Source organism: Dipteris shenzhenensis, chromosome 30 (genome assembly GCF_047967505.1).
Source record: "Dipteris shenzhenensis isolate YYH24624 ecotype China chromosome 30, Dip_SZ_1.0, whole genome shotgun sequence".
NCBI lineage: Eukaryota > Viridiplantae > Streptophyta > Polypodiopsida > Gleicheniales > Dipteridaceae > Dipteris > Dipteris shenzhenensis.
Window position 1 is genome coordinate 50,003,636 of NC_141625.1, and position 19,067 is coordinate 50,022,702.

At 42.9% G+C, this 19,067-nt stretch overlaps 1 protein-coding gene across 1 annotated transcript in view; it reads left to right on the forward strand.

The window, feature by feature from the left end:
* The window catches only part of PSL4 (calmodulin-binding protein), a 28,820-nt gene extending 11,652 nt beyond the window's left edge, over positions 1-17,168 (forward strand). Inside the window, exons 6-14 of the mRNA XM_087401646.1 lie at positions 10,127-10,460; positions 10,751-10,864; positions 10,948-11,049; positions 11,294-11,351; positions 11,887-11,955; positions 12,274-12,361; positions 16,243-16,304; positions 16,412-16,463; positions 16,648-17,168. Of these exons, the coding sequence (XP_087257772.1) occupies positions 10,127-10,460; positions 10,751-10,864; positions 10,948-11,049; positions 11,294-11,351; positions 11,887-11,955; positions 12,274-12,361; positions 16,243-16,304; positions 16,412-16,463; positions 16,648-16,695 (927 nt within the window). The 3' untranslated portion in view covers positions 16,696-17,168. The remainder of the gene's footprint in view (positions 1-10,126; positions 10,461-10,750; positions 10,865-10,947; positions 11,050-11,293; positions 11,352-11,886; positions 11,956-12,273; positions 12,362-16,242; positions 16,305-16,411; positions 16,464-16,647) is intronic.
* Positions 17,169-19,067: the final 1,899 nt, after the last annotated feature.

Below are 19,067 nucleotides of genomic sequence, written 5' to 3' on the forward strand. Positions count from 1 at the left end.
GTAACTGACACTGCTTTTTTAGCAAAGAAAGGAAGTTCTAAGGTAAGAAAGCCTTGCACCCATTGTGGCAAAACTAATCATATGGAGAAGGACTGTTTCAAGGCTCATCCATGCACCATTTGTGGCCGTGATAATCACCGGGAGAGAGACTGCTACTCCAAAACCTCTACATCAGCCCCTGCATCTACCTCAGCCCATGTTGCTGCAACATCTCCATCAGCTGATCCTGCTGTTCCTTCCTCACATGATGAGAAATGGGCTTTCTGATTACTTCTATGACTTGTCTACCACCTTGACCACCGATGATGTAGGTCAAGGGGTTCTAGTGTCTTGGTCTTTCTATTTGACTACAGTCAGTCTTTTGTCTATTTAGTCTTGTCTGTCTGTCTATTTGTCTATCAATCTGATTGTTTTAGATCCATCTTGTCCCTACCCTTGTGGACCCATATAAGGATATCACTTGAGGAGGGGTGTCTCAGGATCTTTTGTCTGTCATGTTTTCTATCTTGTCTGTCAGTCTATTAGTCTTTATGTCTGTAGTGCGGTAACTCCCTGTGTCCATCGGTTGGCACAATGACGGTGGTACTCCAAGCAGGTGGGAAGCTGTGACATACCACTTATTGAACATCTGTGCTAGGATCGGAGCTAAAACCTCCTGCCCATGTGCAAAGTACTTGCTTCACAACCCCTCATGGTCCTGAGCTTTCCGTTTGGAGAGACGGTGCAAGGTAGCTCGCACATGTGATGGGCCTAGATAGAGAGGACCCATCCGGTGGGGCTTGGATCAGGATGTCGTAACACGAGGTCGCATACTTGTTCCAGACGCTTAAATCTGTGATGGGAAAAGGTGGCTTGCTCCCCAGAAAGAAGCCCCCATGCAATAGTGGGGTTTCCTCCTCGAAATGATGTGATCAATTCATCCATCCTATGCAAAAGGAAATTTTGTCTCTTTCGACGTGCCAGAGACGTGATATCCGATGTGCCTCCAATGTCGTAAGATGCCCCAAGTCCCGCTTACGTATGAGGTGAGATCTCATCTCTCGGCACTCATCATCGAACCATGGGTTCTAGGGCATCATCCCAGCTGGCGAACATGCTGCAGAACGAGTCGTGGGGAGAGACCTGGCGGTGGCAGCTTGAACCACTGATACCAAAGTGTTTGAGGCATGGGCAAGGTCTGCATCATCTTCAAGGGAGGTTGGTAGCTCACGTGACAATTGGCTCATATATAACTTATCCAAGGCATCGTTGAAGTGTATTTGAACATGGGTGGGGAACGGGCTATTCCCGTCCTGTGGCTGGTGTGGTGGTCGATATGCTAAATGCTGGGTAGGAGTGATTTGTTAGAAACATGGTGTGAGAGAGAGAGAGAGAGAGAGAGAGAGAGAGAGAGAGAGAGGCTAGGGAGTAAAGAAGTGATACTTAAATGAAGACATAATGAAGGCTTTCATTCATTCACCAAGTATATAAAGATAAGTGAAGTACAAGCCTTATATAGGCTACTCACTTACACACTAGTACCTAGATCATATGGGATAAGTCCCATAATGACACGTGGCACTCACACTTGACTCACACACATGAACTAGTACTACACACCTACACATCACACCAACACACTCTTTGGCTATGATATCTCCAACACCCCCCTTCAGAGCAAAGCGTGTGAGACCCAACATGCAAAGAGTAGACCGATCCCCCCTCCACCGCAATACTGCGAAGAGCAAGTCCAACTATCCAACACCTCCCGTGTGATAGTGACTTCTCAGTGTTAGACATTCTAGAATAAAATATGCATTTTGGAAGGAGCAAGCTATTTCTCATCCAAATGAGTACATGTGTGTTATTGTAGTTAGTATGGATCAAAATACAACAACATTACCTCAATTTGTTAACACTCCACCTAAGCTACAAGGAAAATACTTTTTAAAGACACATCTATGTGGAGTGTTAGTGCATGGATTTAAGTTTTTTGCAGACATATGGATGGATTCCTTGCATCTACATGATAGCAATCAAGTTGTAACATCCGTTATGAAGGCAATTCACAATGTACATGCAGAAAAAGGTCGCCTACCAGCAACTTTGAGAGTACATGTAGACAATTGCGGACGAGAGAATAAGAATGTACTCTTCTTTGCATTTTGCACCATACAATCATTTTGGGGGGACAACCCAGGGTAGAGTACCTCTTATCAACTCCAAATACATTTACTTTAGAGGGACAACTCAAGGCTGAGAACCTTTATTTGACTCAACACAAACACACATAGCATAGGGGCCTAGAAAGCCCAACCCTGGTCGAAAGGATCTTCGTCCTCAAGAGATAGGCCGTGAACCTCTGCTGTAGCTGCATGTATCTCCTCCGAGGGCTCTTTAGGTTCAGCTTGTTCTTCAGCCAGGAGATTGGCATGACTTTCATCAATAAGGAGGGCTGTCTTTCCATCAATGGAGGTCTCTTGAGCACTGAAAACAGCCAAGACCTGATAGGGTATAGATATGTCTTAAGGTGTTCTGAAATGTAGGGTTTGCAAAAATTAGGGTTTTCTGCTTTAGGTCAGAAAAGCCAGTATATGCCGCAGGACAGCTCCAAATCTCTTCAAAACAGGTGGTAGTCCAAAGCAACTTTGGAGCAACTGAACCGAAACCTTAAAATCTGTCATCCTTGGAAATTTGAATAGTCGAACTTATGAAGTGCTCTTGTAGATAGTTGCAGCAGCTGGTCGAAGGCCTGAAGAACTCCAAAATGCACACGCAGGTCCGAAATGTACAAGGCGGTAGCTGTAGGTGCCCCAAATGTGAAGGCAGGTCTCAAAACTTGCAAGGCGGCTCAGCAAGGCAGCTCCGAAGTGCTGCAGCAGGTCACCACAGTGAAAAACGGCTGATGTAGATATGCTGGAAGCCTCAGAACAGCTCCAAAAATGGGTCTGTTGAACGCGGTTCTGCAGCAGCAGCTCAGAAACCCTAATTTTGGCGATGAAATACTCCAAAACATCCTTGGGGAAGCACATGTGCAGACACTTCTTGAAGAAAGTGCCGACCAGCAAGCAATAGGCGTCTAGAACACTCGAACGAGGGCAATAGTGGAGACAGCAAGGGATGAAGAGGTGGCTGGCTATGGAGGAGCCAAAACCAGAAGCTAATGGTTGCAAGAGGAGGGAGAATATAGGTGGAAATGAGGCGGCTGCAAGGAGGAAGTTGAGCAGAGTTAGGGTTGGGTTAGGGCATGGAGATGATAATGTGGCAGGGCGCCTAGGGCAAGAGGCCAATTTGGCCTGCTCAGATACCATGTTAGAAACATGGTGTGAGGGAGAGAGAGAAAGAAAGAAAGATGTATTAATGTCTACAAGAGGCCTCGCGAGCCTATGAGACAAAGTACATGCCAAAAAAGTAACTCACACAAGCCATTGAGGGCTGAAGCAAAGGGTTCATTGAGACCCTTGCTGAAAGCTAAAAAGCTGAAGTGCTAAAATAATGAATCAAGTGTCGAAATGCTAAAGTAGCCAAAGCCAAATAACAGAGAAGTATCAGGTGCTCAGAGCTAGCACTCCTAGTACATGCTCATGTTCGGTATATCCAGGCAACCTAGTGGCTCTCTGATGAGATGTGAGGAGCTTGATGTGGGGGAGGGCGTGGTCTCCTCGATCTCTGGATTCGGTGGGCTACGTCAACGGTGATGCCTTGCCTCTAGCGGTCGCCTTTAAGAAGGGCTGAGATAGACCGAACCTTGATCGTACGTGCTCTGGTCCCTATCCGTGTCGCACGTGGAGTGTGTGTCCCTCGTCTGGCAGCATCGTGGTTGACTCTCCTATTGCTAATCCATGCTGCTCTCATCTCCTCAAGCTCCTCTCCCTCAGCCTCACCGGCAGCGGACTTAGATGCATAGGAGTCAGTAACAAAAGTCTGTGACCTGTCGATATCGGTGACCTGTGGCATCAGTCTTTGTTGCTCTCTAATATGAGAGAGAGAGAGGCTAGGGAGTGAAGAAGTGATACTCAAATGAAGACATAATGAAGTCTTTCATTCATTCATTAAGTATATAAAGATAAGTGAAGTACAAGCCTTATATAGGCTACTCACTCACATACTAACACCTAGTGCATTTGGGATAAGTCCCATAATGACAGGTGGCACTCACACATGACTCACACACGAACTAGTACTAGATCACCTAGTACTACACACCAACACATCACACCAACACACTCTTTGGCTTTGATATCTCCAACATGATCCTTGCCAAGTGGAGGGGAGAAACCGTGGAATCATGTACAATTGTCACAAAGGTTCCCCATGGGGAGCCCATGAGGTAATCCATTGTACTCGTCTACCTTCGTGTGAAAAACAGGTGAGTCCTCCAGATGACATCCATCTCTAAAGGCTGTTGCATACGGTCAAGCCATGCACTGCTTCCATCTCCAGCAGGTGTTGGCGGTATCTTGTGACGTGTGGTGCATTCTTTGAGTGCTTCCCGTACACACATTGAAGTCGCCTAGGAGGAGGATCTCCCCTTGCCTAGAGAACTTCATGACATCACCATATATCATCTCGTATGGGCTATGACTCTTTGTGGTGACCTCATGCGCATATGATGATGTGTCCGGAGAGAAGTAGCAGATTGCCAATTGTGTGCCGATAGAACTCGCACCACATGTGGAGTGCATGCTTCTCCTTCCGCATCATAATATAAGCAGTTTGAGGTGTGATTTGAATAGAACTGCTACTCCTCCTGAACCTCTTATCCCACGATCTCTCCTCATTGCCCTCTTGTGAGCTGACTCCCAAGTGTATCTTGTCACTGTGGGTAGCCCCCTCTGTGGGCTCTTTTGTGTCTCTGGTCAGACCAAAGGGTACCATTACAGTTCCACACTGCCATACTCAGCCTATTTTGTGCTCGTCTCATGGGTCAGACACCGTCATGAGCTGTCCACCTCCCTTTCTTCCCTTTCTTCCCTTTTTGCTCTTTCTCGGATAACCACTTTACCATCTCTATAAGCAGCCCATTTCCTGCATGTCGAGCTGCCATCACACATACCATTCCCTCCCTCTAGTGCTCTTGTTGTAGGAGTGTGAGGTCATCATCCAAGTATATCCTAGTTCCTTTCAAAGAGTTACCCTCATGTGGACCTGTCCATTGCTGTCTGGAGTTTTATTACCAGCGGCCATGGCTTTCTTTATCCAAAAAGAGGCGTCCCAGGAAAGATGCATTGCAATTAAGCATATCTGCTGCATTATCCTGAAAGAGAAAATCACAAGGAGATGAGTCAAGATCTGAAGATCCTAGTGGCATGCAAGATATTGCATCAAGTGACCTTGTTCATAGCTTGATTTGGACCTCAACATCCATTTGGAGAAAATAGATATTTGTCCTACCTCATCTCGCTCTCATGCATTGAAAGACCTACATGATATACGAACTCAGTAAAGTACTCATGAAAGGAGGTGGTGATAGTGAAGGTGTCAAAAAACAGAAATGCCATCGTTAAAGGAAGATGTGATTTCAGTAGAGTTATTCAGCACATATGCTGATGGCCAGGAAAGGTTACATTGTCTTTGCTAAGGAACATCAAAAGGCTAGGCCTATGTGGATAGAAAAAGAGAAGAGAACAACTCTGTCACTTCAAAGCAGATGAAGATTTTGCATGAGGGTGAAGAAGAAAAGAGGACCTCAAGGATCAAGTTTATTCAAGTGGTTTATTTCCTTGCTATGAGAGAAAAACCACCATCAGACTTTTAACTAAATGTATAGGCAACTATATGATTGATGCAAAGGAATAAAAGTCAACTAAATGTTGAGGAGTCGATGTTTGTGGCTATACTTTCTTTTACAAGCGGATTTGTGTAGAAATTTTGGAGAGTACATTTTTTTCTTTGATGGTAGATGAGAGCACATGCATTTCATGTGATTATCAAATGATCGTGTGTATCCAAATAAGGGAAGTGGCTCATTTGTAATTGATTTATGAGGCTGCTTGCTACAAGTGATTGATTAGCTGATGCATTATATGCAAGCCTTTGTGCTTACCTTTTGAACATAGTCACAATGAAAGGCGTTTCATTGGTAACGAAACGTTTCAAAACTTGCAACACGTTTCGAAATGTTTCATTACCAATGAAACGTGGAGTACCTTTACATGTACTAACCTAAATCAAAGATATTAATATTTCAGTAAACTTTAGTTAAAAGTTTGAAATTTAAACTTTGTAATCTAGATTCTAGTCTCTATATTACTAATTTTTAAAGTTCAAAGCTCACATTGTAATTTAAATTATCTCTACGCTTCTGTAACAACTAGCTAGTAACAAGTTACAAACTAGAGTACTTTTAAAATCATTGGGCACTATAGGCATTGTATGACGGCATTTTGTGATTTTTAAGCTTAGTTTGCATAGTTTCAGCATACTATATGTATGCTCGTTGGGGAGAGACTAAATGAAAACGTTTAGACTTCACAAGCAGTTGTAGCTTGATTGAAGAGATTTTGGACTACCTTTTGACTAGCCTTCTCCTTTAGTGCTAGCCTTCGTCATGGCTGAGTCTGCCCTTCACCTCCGGAGTGCCGACAGAAACTCAGTATGAAGACTTTGTATAAATGGATGCTCAAGTATGTGTGGGTGTGTGGATTAGTATGTGTGAGAGCATATTTTTATACTATGGTCTACACCCACTGTTGGGCGTGTGGGGATGTCATAGTAACTAGTCCCTGCTATGCATGATGGAGTTTATGGTTTTCAACCTTGTGAGTGACTATCATGAGATTGAAACTGCACTATGTTGTGTTTTTAAAGGATGAGTTTGGGAATGTTCCTGGATTCATCTAGGTATATGCTTCTGCTGTATTAGCGGACATGCGAATTTCACCTTGTGAAGTTTTCATCCAAGTTGCGGTCTTTTGGTATTGTGATAATTCTTTCTATCTTAAATGGTGCGTTGCCCTATCAGCTAGATTTAGATTTAGATGCTCGTTGGGGAGAGACTAAAATGAAAACGTTTAGACTTCACAAGCAGTTGTAGCTTGATTGTAGAGATTTTGGACTACCTTTTGATTAGCCTTCTCCTTTAGTGCTAGCCTTCGTCATGGCTGAGTCTGCCCTTCACCTCCGGAGTGCCGACAGAAACTCAGTACGAAGACTTTGTATAAATGGATGCTCAAGTATGTGTGGGTGTGTGGATTTGTATGTGTAGAGCATATTTTTATACTATGGTTTACACCCACTGTTGGGCGCTGATGATGTCGTGGGGATGTCATAGTAGCTAGTCCCTGCTACGCATGATGGAGTTTATGGTTTTCAACCTTGTGAGTGACTATCATGAGATCGAAACTGCACTATGTTGTGTTTTTAAAGGATGAGTTTGGGAATGTTCCTGGATTCATCTAGGTATATGCTTCTGCCGTATTAGCGGACATGCAAATTTCACCTTGTGAAGTTTTCGTCCAAGTTGCGGCGTGCTGGTATTGTGATAATTATTTCTATCTTAAATGGTGCGTTGCCCTATCAGCTAGATTTAGATTTAGATGCTCGTTGGGGAGAGACTAAAATGAAAACGTTTAGACTTCACAAGTAGTTGTAGCTTGATTGAAGAGATTTTGGACTACCTTTGAATTAGCTTTCTCCTTTAGTGCTAGCCTTCGTCATGGCTGAGTCTGCCCTTCACCTCCGGAGTGCCGACAGAAACTTAGTACGAAGACTTTGTATAAATGGATGCTCAAGTATGTGTGGGTGTGTGGATTTGTATGTGTGAGAGCATATTTTTATACTATGGTCTACACCCATTGTTGGGCGCTGATGACGTTAGTGGGGATGTCATAGTAGCTAGTCCCTGCTATGCATGATGGAGTTTATGGTTTTCAACCTTGTGAGTGACTATCATGAGATTGAAACTGCACTATGTTGTGTTTTTAAAGGATGAGTTTGGGAATGTTCCTGGATTCATCTAGGTATATGCTTCTGCCGTATCAGCGGACATGCAAATTTCACCTTGTGAAGTTTTCGTCCAAGTTGTGGCCTGCTAGTATTGCGATAATTCTTTCTATCTTAAATGGTGCATTGCCCTATCAGCTAGATTTAGATTTAGATGCTTGTTGGGGAGAGACTAAAATGAAAACGTTTAGACTTCACAAGTAGTTGTAGCTTGATTGAAGAGATTTTGGACTACCTTTTGATTAGCCTTCTCCTTTAGTGCTAGCCTTCGTCATGGCTGAGTCTGCCCTTCACCTCCGGAGTGCCGACAGAAACTCAGTACGAAGACTTTGTATAAATGGATGCTCAAGTATGTGTGGGTGTGTGGATTTGTATGTGTGAGAACATATTTTTATACTATGGTCTACACCCACTGTTGGGCGCTGATGACGTCAGTGGGGATGTCATAGTAGCTAGTCCCTGCTATGCATGATGGAGTTTATGGTTTTCAACCTTGTGAGTGACTATCATGAGATTGAAACTGCACTATGTTGTGTTTTTAAAGGATGAGTTTGGGAATGTTCCTGGATTCATCTAGGTGTATGCAGGGCATAAAATTTGCATTTATTAAGACCCAAATATACAAACTGAATTTTTAAAACACCCCCCTGTTTTTTTGGGCCATGGGGTTGAGAAGAGCCTCGGGATTGCTGCTGCAGGTTTGCATCATGGCCATCATGGCAGACATGGACGTATCTGCAGGATTCTGGGGTGGTGATGGTGGAGGCACTGAACCCTCATCCCCCCCATGTGTTGGACTGCTCATTGGTGCTCATGGATGTGAGTGAGAGAATCAGAGGGAGAGAATGTAGTGGGCCTCCGAAGAGGAATAGTCACAACTGAATCATGAATGCCCAAAGGGCTGAATACAACTGTATGGAGGGGTTGAAACCCTCGCTGCAAAACTGGGAAGAACTAGACTAACTGGAGGAGGTGAATCCTCACCCGCTGGGCTGCTGCGGGGAGGCCTAGCTGCTGCTGAACTGAAGGCTGGAAGGCCTGAATTGGGAGGGCCAAGGGGGCTGCCTTTTATAGGCCGCCTTGGGCCTGGAAATGAACCGACCAGCCTGCTGCTGCCCACCGACCTAGGCAGGGTGCTGACCGACCTGCTATCTGCCCTGACTTGCCACGTGGCTGCTGACATGGCACCGCCTGTGGCCGACGTCACCTGCTGATGTGGTGCCCCCTGCTGACCTGGCACCTGCGCTGAACTGGCTGCTGCTTGCATGGCAGTCCATGTGGCTGCTGCTGTGGCTGCATGCTGACTGGGCAGCCCACGTGGCAGCCCAGATGCTACGGGCTGAGGATGCCCGTGACAATGTGGCAGTCTCTGTGGCAAACCTATCTGCTGCTACATCCTGTTCTATATGCTGCAGCCTATTAGCTGTCCACATGGAACGGCCAATATGTTGGACCATATCCATGTTGATCTGCCCGTGTGGCACCTATAAGTTGCGCTCACATGGCAGCCTCTCAATAGCCCCCAACTTAGACAACTTTCCTACTTCTTTGTTGTCTTCACATGAGGGCACATAGGTGGGGCAGTAACCCTACTATTCCAACACAACATGTGAGACTCATTTGGCAGATTGCAGAATGTCTATTTTGAGTTATGTTAAGATAATTGGATATATTCTAGACTTTTACAAAGGTATAACAATTGTAGACTTCCAGCCTAAAAATTCAAGAGAGAGGATACAGCCCCCAAAGCTCCTGTATAAGGGAACTTCTACCTCGATGGACAGTACACCCACCAAGAGATACATTTGATGATCCATTGTACTATTCTCTGCTTGAGTGCAAGGTCATTTCATGTCTTTTATTATATTCATATGGTCTTATGCATTGTGGATCTCACAAGCTACATATTACAAATGTTTGCACATGACAACAGACACAATTTGATTTATAAAAAAATGATGGTTACGTCTTTATGTTTGCTCAAACTTTTTTAAAGCTTGTTAAGTTGAGCATGTAATCTCAATCAGTGATAAGAGCTTGGAGCGTGGGTTAGGTATGTAGCTTGTCTGATCTCTGTTTCTTCTTTAACGTTGTCCGTGCATAGAGTTAAGCAAATGATCAATAGTTGCCCAAAAGCATTTTCAGGTTTTTTGGTTAAATGGCCTGATTGGGACGTCTACTGACAGCTGTCATGTCATGCCAGAATGAGATAGAGGATGAGGTCGAAAGCGACTTCTCAGAGGCAAAAGTTACCGAGGATCTCTCAAAGGAGGAACTAGGACGTCTTGTAGCATCTCGTTGGACTGGGGAGGATCCAAGCCTTAAAGGAAGAGATGTGGCTGACGTGGAGGATGATCAGAGTGTGGATGCTGAAGAGGACTTCCATAATGACGAAGGGGACTTCCACAATGATGAAGGTGACCTTAATTCAGATCATGATCAAGGATATGGGGCAGGCAGTGAGGATGAGGATGAAGATTATGACAGTGAGGATGTAGATGAAGAGCGAGAACCATCTGAGACACCTGGTTCCACAGGTGTGTAATGCTTTAATGTGAGAACAGAGTAAAACAGCTTATTGTGGGAACACCTGGTTCCACAGGTGTGTCGTGCTTTAATGTGAGAACAGATTAAAACAGCTCATTCCTAACACACAAAAATACATTCTGCCGCACCCCCCCCCCCCCCCCCCCCCCGAAATCCATAACATGATGTATCTCGGTTCAGATTTTGTTTCTTACTCTTTTGAAAATCTGTATTTTTAATTTTCTTTATCTAATGATTGAACGTTAAGATTTTATCAAAAGATTTATTCTTGCTATTCCAGATCATCAGGGTTCTGAGATTCCTCAAAAGTCAGGGATATGGAGTCAGCTACAGGATGGCTTCAGGGCTGTTTTAAGTTTTTCCTGGTTTTCGAGATTGCCAGTAGACAAACTAGGTAAGTTTGAACTCATGCTGAAGTTGGAGCCATTAAATGTTTTGGAGTAAAGTTTTATTGTTTTTGTGGATGAATTTTCACAGAAGCTGAGCGCGTCCGCAAAGAGTACCAGGATTCAACATCGAAATTGGCTGATATACAATCCAAAGTCTCTGATCTTGAAAAGAAGTTGGAGCAGGATTTTGGTATGTTGAATACCCATAGCATTGCATAAGTTTTACGCTGCCATTTAGATTAATTTATTCTTTTCACAGAGATTGTTATCATAATTGTGCCATCTTGTACTCCTGAAAAGATTAAGAACAACAAGAACATGCATTCTCATCCCTGCTCTTGGTAACTACAGCATTAGTCAGATGAAGTTCTTGCAGTTTACCGGCAACTACAACATTGAAAATCATTAGTCACAATAAGTTTTTTCTCATCCAGGAAAAGATGGAGAATTTTATAGTTTTTATGGTCGATGCTTTGAATTACGACAGAAGAAGTGAGTTTTTTAAAAATGTCACTCCCTATCTATTTTTATACTTCAATTGCAACCATCCTTTTTCAAATTTTGTTGCCATGAAGCTGTTTTTCTAGTGTTGTTTCTCATGGTGGTGTGTAAGTTCTGGCATTCACAAGTATTACATCCCTGTGATCAGATTGTAGATGTAGTATCAATGGGGTATTCTGTATTTGTTTGTTTGAGTTCTAGTTTCTCATTATGGTGTGCAAGTTCTGGCATTCACAAGTATTACATCCCTGTAATCAGATTGTACACGTGGTATCAATGGGTATTCTATCGTTCGTTTGTGGATTTAAGTGGAATATAAATATAGCATTTCAAGTTTTGCTTATGTACAAGGGAGAGGGATACAGAATGCGGAGAGCAATCTTTAGCCATAGTAAGGTCTGATAAAAGGCAGTGGCTTAATGCTATTTGATTGTACAAAATTTTAGTGCTATATGATTGTACAAAATTTTAGTTGATTACATATGCACTTTAACCAAGTTTTCTCACTTTTATGTGTGGAATGTAGATATTTGTACAAGGTCTGCCCCTACAGGCATGGATTGCAGGTGGAAGGGCATTCAACAACTACATTAGGGTGCGTAGGCTTTGGGTCTTCTTCAACTTTGCTGTTATAAATAAAGATATGTCTTTTCTGCTTGACTTCTTTATGTCTCTAGAGGTCTTCCAAAGCAGGTTTGTTTTGTGAGGCAGCATCCTGGAGTGACATTGTCCTTCGCTATTGCATTACAACTCTAGCCATTTCAATGATTACCAGCCCCTTGCAAATAGCATATTTATATCAGCTATATGATGGATTGCTATCTCTATGCAAAACTGTCAGGTTTTTAAACCTACCTTTTCCCTGCTTAAGCATTGAACTTTGAAACATTTGACAAGCTGGATGAATGTGCAGAAATTGGGATGGCTTTAAAGATGACTATAAAAGCATGCTATTTGTGCGTGGTGATAAATGTTGGAATGGTCCAGATAGAAGTTTGAAGGTAATCATTCCTCTTCATGACTTTTGATGTGGTAGAATATTAATTTCTTCTGGCACCAGTTTTGTCATAATGATGCCCGTGATGCTGATTAATAGGAGCTTTTTAATATTCTCTCGAGTGCTTCCAGCTCCCTGCTACATTTAGGGTGGCCTGCACGTTAGTCTTTAGACATGAGATTATCCAGAAAACTAGGGCATTCTATGTTAAAGGAAGCAGTGATTCTCGCATTGGACTAGTATGCTTCAAACTTTCAAGATTTTTGAGTTGATGCTACTTGTTAGAATCATAGGTGGTTCTTACATTTTATCATCAAAGTCATCTAGAGGCTCCAGCCTGTTCCAGACTAAGTCTGAGCAGCATTAAAAAAATGCATAAAAAAAATGGTGGTGTCTTAAGATGCTTAGTTTTGCATTTCAAATGTGTTGTTATCTTCCTGAGAACCCGCTCCTCCACAGCTGTCTTCCCGACTAAAACCTATAATGTGTTCTTACAGGGCCAATGGCTGTCTTAATGCCTGGGCTCTAAGGACAGCATCCCCTTTGCTGTTGGGATCGAGCACACCATCTCTCAAGCAATGGGTTTTCTGGTCTACAATATTCTGTTGTTTGACAGAACTTAGAAGTCCTGCAACTAAGTGCTAGTCTACGGCATCCTCAGGTCCTTTGACATGGTGCATGGTTTTAAAAAACACAGTTAACGCAGATTGTAGCAGCAACTAGAGCCACTGCTGATTATTGCGTTGATCCACAGCTCCTAGGAACATAGTTAATACAGGTTGTAGCAGCGAATAGGGCCACTACCGATAATTGCTTTGGTCCGTGTCCCCTTAGTAAGTGGCCATGCTAGGCACCATCAAAGTAGTGTCCCCGCTGAAGCTCAAATGCTACAGGGCTTATAACATCCGGTTGCAACTCGATAATATATAGCCACAATGTTTTGCACTGGCATATTTCAGATGCTACTTTTATATTATATTTTGTGCACAACCATGGTCACCAGTTTTAGCGTTCTTGACACTGGGGCAGGGCATCAAACAATATTTGATCGTTGTTGGTGAGTTAGGCTAGTGCATGGTTGATTCAAAAGGGTTTGAAGGGTTCTAAGCATCTAGCAGGCACCTTAAATTAAAAAGTTACTTAATGCTGCCACTCCTTCTGCCTGCAGTCCAACTTCTTTCAGCCCTGGCTCTAATCCTTTGCCTTCTCTCACCCCTCTCCGAAACCCCCTTGCCCTCTCAAAGCCCTATTTTTTGCAGTAGCTCATTGAAGTGTCATAGACACCTCTAGTCTCCCCATGGGGGGGTACTCTCATGTGGATTTCTTCTTCTCATAAGCTTTTTTGGCTTCTGCAGATGTTAATATATTAATCTTTCTGTCTTTCTTTCTCTCAGCCGTGCCTCAGCCTTCTCTCATCCCTTGCCCTCTCTCAGCCGTCTCTCAGCCCTATTTGATGATCCTCTTTGCCCCCTCTCAGCCCTCTCTGTTGTATATATAACACGGCATATGCATGCCATCATCAGATTCTCTGGGGTTCTTTGATCTTGATGACTAGGGAGCATCTTTCTCTCTTCAAACCATAGTTATGGGAAATGGAAGTATTCATGCACTGAACCAACAGGCATAGTCTTTGAAAGGTCTCACTACAGGATGCACGTCTCTAAAAGTGCAAAGCTTGAGATTTTGTAGTGTTGTGGGGCCGTAATCTTATGTCCTGCCTTGATTTGGAACCTTTTAGATGAAGTCTGGAGGTGACGCATGCCAATCTGTACTGCATGGGAGAGGTGGGTTTGTATAGCTATCTTGTTGCATAGATAAATCCATCCTTGCTTATGCTCTTTGTAGAAGGCCATTGGTGCGGATACCCATATTTGTTGAATGTGAACCCACCACAAGTTGTCTCTGACGACTTAATAGATCTCTTGTGGTGTCAGGCACAAGGAGGGGGCATCCAAGGAGGGCTGGTATGGGGGGAGAATTTGGTGACGCGTGCATATCAAAATGCTCATCTCCATTGGCTAAAGCTCCATGGAGGATGGAAAAGCCTCCATGGTCCCTCTGTAATGACTTGTCGTCTGACCAATTGGTCAAGGTAGGTGATGATTTGAAATGAGGAGTATGTGCAGAAGGGATTCAATATCTTTTGGTGTTTACCTCTTCCTATGGATCGTGCATGACCTGTAACCTCTCGAAGCTGACCCACCAGTCCTCTTTGAGGTCTACTGCCCAAATGGCTTGTGTCTAGAAAGCTGACCGGCAAATGAAAAGAGAAGACTTTGTATTCACATCCTAGAAGGTCCTTGGAAATACTATCATGTCAGTCTCGCAATCGATGCATACCCTCTCATCAAGCGTGCATGTGTTGCGGCTTTCATGGTGAACTTGGGTCATGCAAACCCAAGGAAACGTAAGACCTATCTCATTTGGATCTCCTAAAAGAGTGAAGGACTCACGCTGAGGCTGAGCCTTGTTAATGTTCAAGATTATGACCTTGGCTTTACCAAGATGGAACTTTATGTACCGGTCCTTGTAGAAAGCTTGTATAGTTGCATATGGAGTGCCTTTGCTGCACGACATGATTGGCATAGAGTAGGATGGGGATGAGAGCCTGTGCTACCGTCAATCCTTGTCCACGCAGAGTATCCACAGAAGAGGCTAGCTCATAGATGTAAAGACCAAAGAGGGTAGGGGATTGGTGCAGCCTTGTTTCACACCAATGGTGCTGCCCACCTTCTTAGACAGCCTTGTGTGTGCACGCTTTGCTTCTGTCTCATCCAAGGCCATGACTACCCATATAACATCATGTGCAATACCTAGAGCTTGAAGATGGGTCTGCGGTATACAGTTGAAAGCCTTCCAGAAATCCACCACTACGGAGCATCCCCTTTTGAAACCTACTTGGCTAGCCGCTTGCAACGTAGCATATCTCGAGTGCTGAATCATATACCTTGCCCATCAAGTGGCCAGCCATGATGGTAGAGCAGTTGTGTGCATCCATGGTGTCCCTTAACCTTGGATCGGAATGATGGTGTTGGTGGTCCATAGGTGGGAAACCCTCCACACAAAGCCTTATCGAAGAGTTTGGCCAAGATTGGAGTGACTCCGAGCAAGTGACCCCCACCATGCCACCATGGGTCAAGAACTCTCCTAGAAGACCTTCACAATCCTTGGCCTTGCCTTTCTAGAGTTTCTTGATGGCTTCCTTTATGCCGTATGTGTTGAAGAGTGTGGAGCCGGTAGGGTGGGGGAGGTCCTCCAAATATTGTGAGCGTGGGCCTTCCAAAGGCTAGGATCTGGGTACATACATCGTGTTATTTTATGAAGATAATCAAAATTCAGATGCTGTACAAGGTACTTAAGAGCTCCCACTTGTGTCACACCAGGAACTGGTGCTTCTTGTGGTGCACTTCAGTATGCTTTTCCAGTCTATTCCTTGTTCCTTGGGGCCTCTACTTGTCTTAAAATGCAATTATTGCTTAAGCGTTATGCAATTGTCATTGTCCCAGCCATTTTGAGGAACAGACTCCTCGGTTGGCTTTCCCAGAGATTTGACTGGGGGAAAGAAACAATGTAGTGGAGTTAGTGAGGAGGTGTGCTTTGGTGTCTAGGGTTGGCTGTCTATGCGCTCTATGAGGGAGGAGAGAGATACTGTAGATGTGGTCTAACGAGTAGTCAGTATTGCGTAGAAGAGTGGAGTGTGGAGTAACTTGGATATTCTGTCAAAGGATAGGTCTGCTCTCCATAGAAGGGGTTAACTGTGAAATATATAGATAGATAGATTGTTAGGGAGACAAGGAGAGAGAGAGAGAGAGAGAGAGAGAGAGAGAGAGCATGCCAAGCTTGTAGACAGCAGCTAATTGTTTGTTCTTCGTGTTAACATTGCAGGTGAAGCTACGTTGTGGTGCAAAGATAGAGTTGAGAGATGTAGATGAGCCAAGCCGATGCGAGTAAGTGCAGGAAATCAATTATACTTGAAAGTAAGAAGGTGCAACAAAGCAAGATAATGTTTTGATGCTCGATGTAAAAGCTTAGTCGGTTTGGATTTATTTTGCAGATATGTGGCTGAGCTCTCTACTCCTGCAGTGTGTTTGGAAGAACGATTGACTGTAAGTTCTAGTTTTGCTGTATCTTTTAAATCTTAGACCTGTTTTATTGCTAAGGTTTCCAATTCAGACTTGTTATGTATCAGCTCTCTAGTGCATATTAATCTCCTTGCCTAATGTGCTTTTGTTTCAATTTCAAGTTTGTTGTCATATTGAGTTCTAATTGTGACGAATTATCCAAATCCAGACCTTACAGCAGCGACTAAATGGGGAAGATCCACACGATGAACTATAATTATTCGCTTCTTCATTTCTAGCTCAGACCTTTCCAATGTCTTTTTTCTGGAAGGTAGTCGGCACACATTTGAAAATTCGCAAGACAAATTGTCCTGTAGAAAAGGAACCGCCGATACGAAATTTTGTAGAGGCTCAGCGATTCTGGTTTACATAAACCAAGCACAAAATCTCGTGCTGGGCCTGCGAGCGGCTGGAAACATTTTTGCGAGTACCTCGTAAGTTGAGCAAGGTAACGTTAGCAAAATCAATCAACGTGGAGCCTATTTATTCACATAATGTGGTTGTTTATCGTGTTATTGTGGAGTCAAGTATCAGCTAAGCATAGCTACGTGCTCTAGATCTAGTTGAAGTTTATGTAGGTTAATGTGAGTAGGACACGAAATGAAATCTGTCCTCTTGGTTGCCTTTGGCAGACCGTCGAAATATGTTCCTGCTTTAGAGGCATGCCTCACAAACATTGTCCTGAAAGGTTGAATTTTATAAAATTTTCTATGCTTGATAACGGGTAAGCTTGAGTATGGCATGTAGGGCAGATAGTGATAGTATCATCTGTCTTCCGTTAATCTTACACTGGATTAAGAAGGCGAGCAATATAAATATGTGAATTTTCAACAAAGCTGTGATAATTTATGTAGGAATAGTCTGTTCAGCAAAATTAATTCAGAAATATCGATATATACGGGCAAGTTTGCCTTATGTCCGAGTTCAGAAATTTGTTTTTTTGCAATAACTCGAAACAAACGAGTACACGTACTCGTGAGGGACGAGTTGATTTGGGGGAGAGAGAGAGACGAGTTGATTTGGGGGGAGAAAGAAAGAAAGAAAGATGTATTAACGGCCTTGAGGGCCTCTGAGACAAAGTACATGCCAAAAAGGTAACTCATATAAGCCACTTAGGGCTGAAGCAAAGGGTTCACTAAGACCCTTGCAGAAAGCTAAAAAGCTAAATTGCTAAAACTAATGAATCAAGTGATGAAATGCTAGAGTAGCGAAAGCCAAATAAACAAGGAGTGTCATGTGCTCATAGAGAGGTAAAGAGAGAGAGAGAGAGAGAGAGAGAGAGAGAGAGAGAGAAAATAATTTGAGGGACACTTTTTATCAAAAGTGTAAGGAGAGCACTCCCCTGCAGGGTAGTGCTAATAAAGCATAGAGCAAAATAATCACTAAGTGCTTCTATAAGTAGATTTAAGGGAGTTCTATAAGTAAAGGCATCACTTAGAATAGAAAGAGTAAATGTGGCCTTAAGAAACTGAAGGGACTCTGTTTTTCCAAAGTGTAAGGAGAGCACTGCCTGTAGGACAGTGCTAATAAATTGTAGATCATAATAATCACTTAGTCCTTCTATAAGTAGATTAAGGGAGTTCTATTGGATCACTTCGTTTTGTGTATCGAAGTGTAAAGTTGAAATTGCTCAATAGAAGTGAGCAAGCTTGTTTCATGGCTTGACAACCCTTAGTTTTTTGCTTTAGAGTAGAAGATGTGATTTTTTTTTCATTTAGCGTAAAAGTACAATTTCATAGAAAAGGTAGAGGTGCTTTTTTTAGGTTACCTAATCTACATTGACTAGTCTAACAATTAAAGAATTGGTGGTCATAGGGGTTCATTGTTTTGACATTTCTTGTTGATGTTATTCTCCCTACATACTCATGGGTTCAAAGAGAAGATTGACACGTAGTGGGGGCAAGAAGTCTTTAAGTAGGCAATGGATTGATAAACGCACGTTACCATCGGGGGCAAATAGTTTTGATTCAGTAGCAGTAGTATGGAACTTTTTTAAATGCTTTGATGGATTGACTTCTAGACAAGAGAGGGGGCTCCAAGCTCTTTAGTGGATCCTGGCCTTCATTCTTTCAAGTTTGAGCTTGAGTGTGTGGAGAATAGAAATAAGGAAAATCCCTCACAAAGGTAATTTTAAAGAAAACATGATTGTTAAAGAGGAAAAAGCAATATTCAAGGCACAGAAATTGGGCAAAATGAATGCTTCAAAATGCTAAAATTTCAAGAAATAAGACAATTCTAATCCTTAAGCTTTTCATGGATGTTGGCAATCTTGGAGTGCATTTACTTGAATGTAGGTTTGCAAGTTAAATCTCTCTTAGATGCATCTTCTTGAATGTTTCTTTGTTTGGCCTTGTGAAAAAATGTACGCACACATTGTGCTTAAGTTGCCAATTGCAAACCTTGTGGTTAAGGGAGATCTTAGAGGACGATTTTGGAAGATGTTAGGTTAAGTAGTTGGTTTGAAAAAGAAGTGCAAACAATACTATATTCTTGAGCATGTTATTAGCACTGGTTCTCTTAGAGACAGTGCTTTAGGATTGAGTTGAGTGGGAGTTTTGTGATTATTCTTAGTTTTTTAGGAATTTTTAT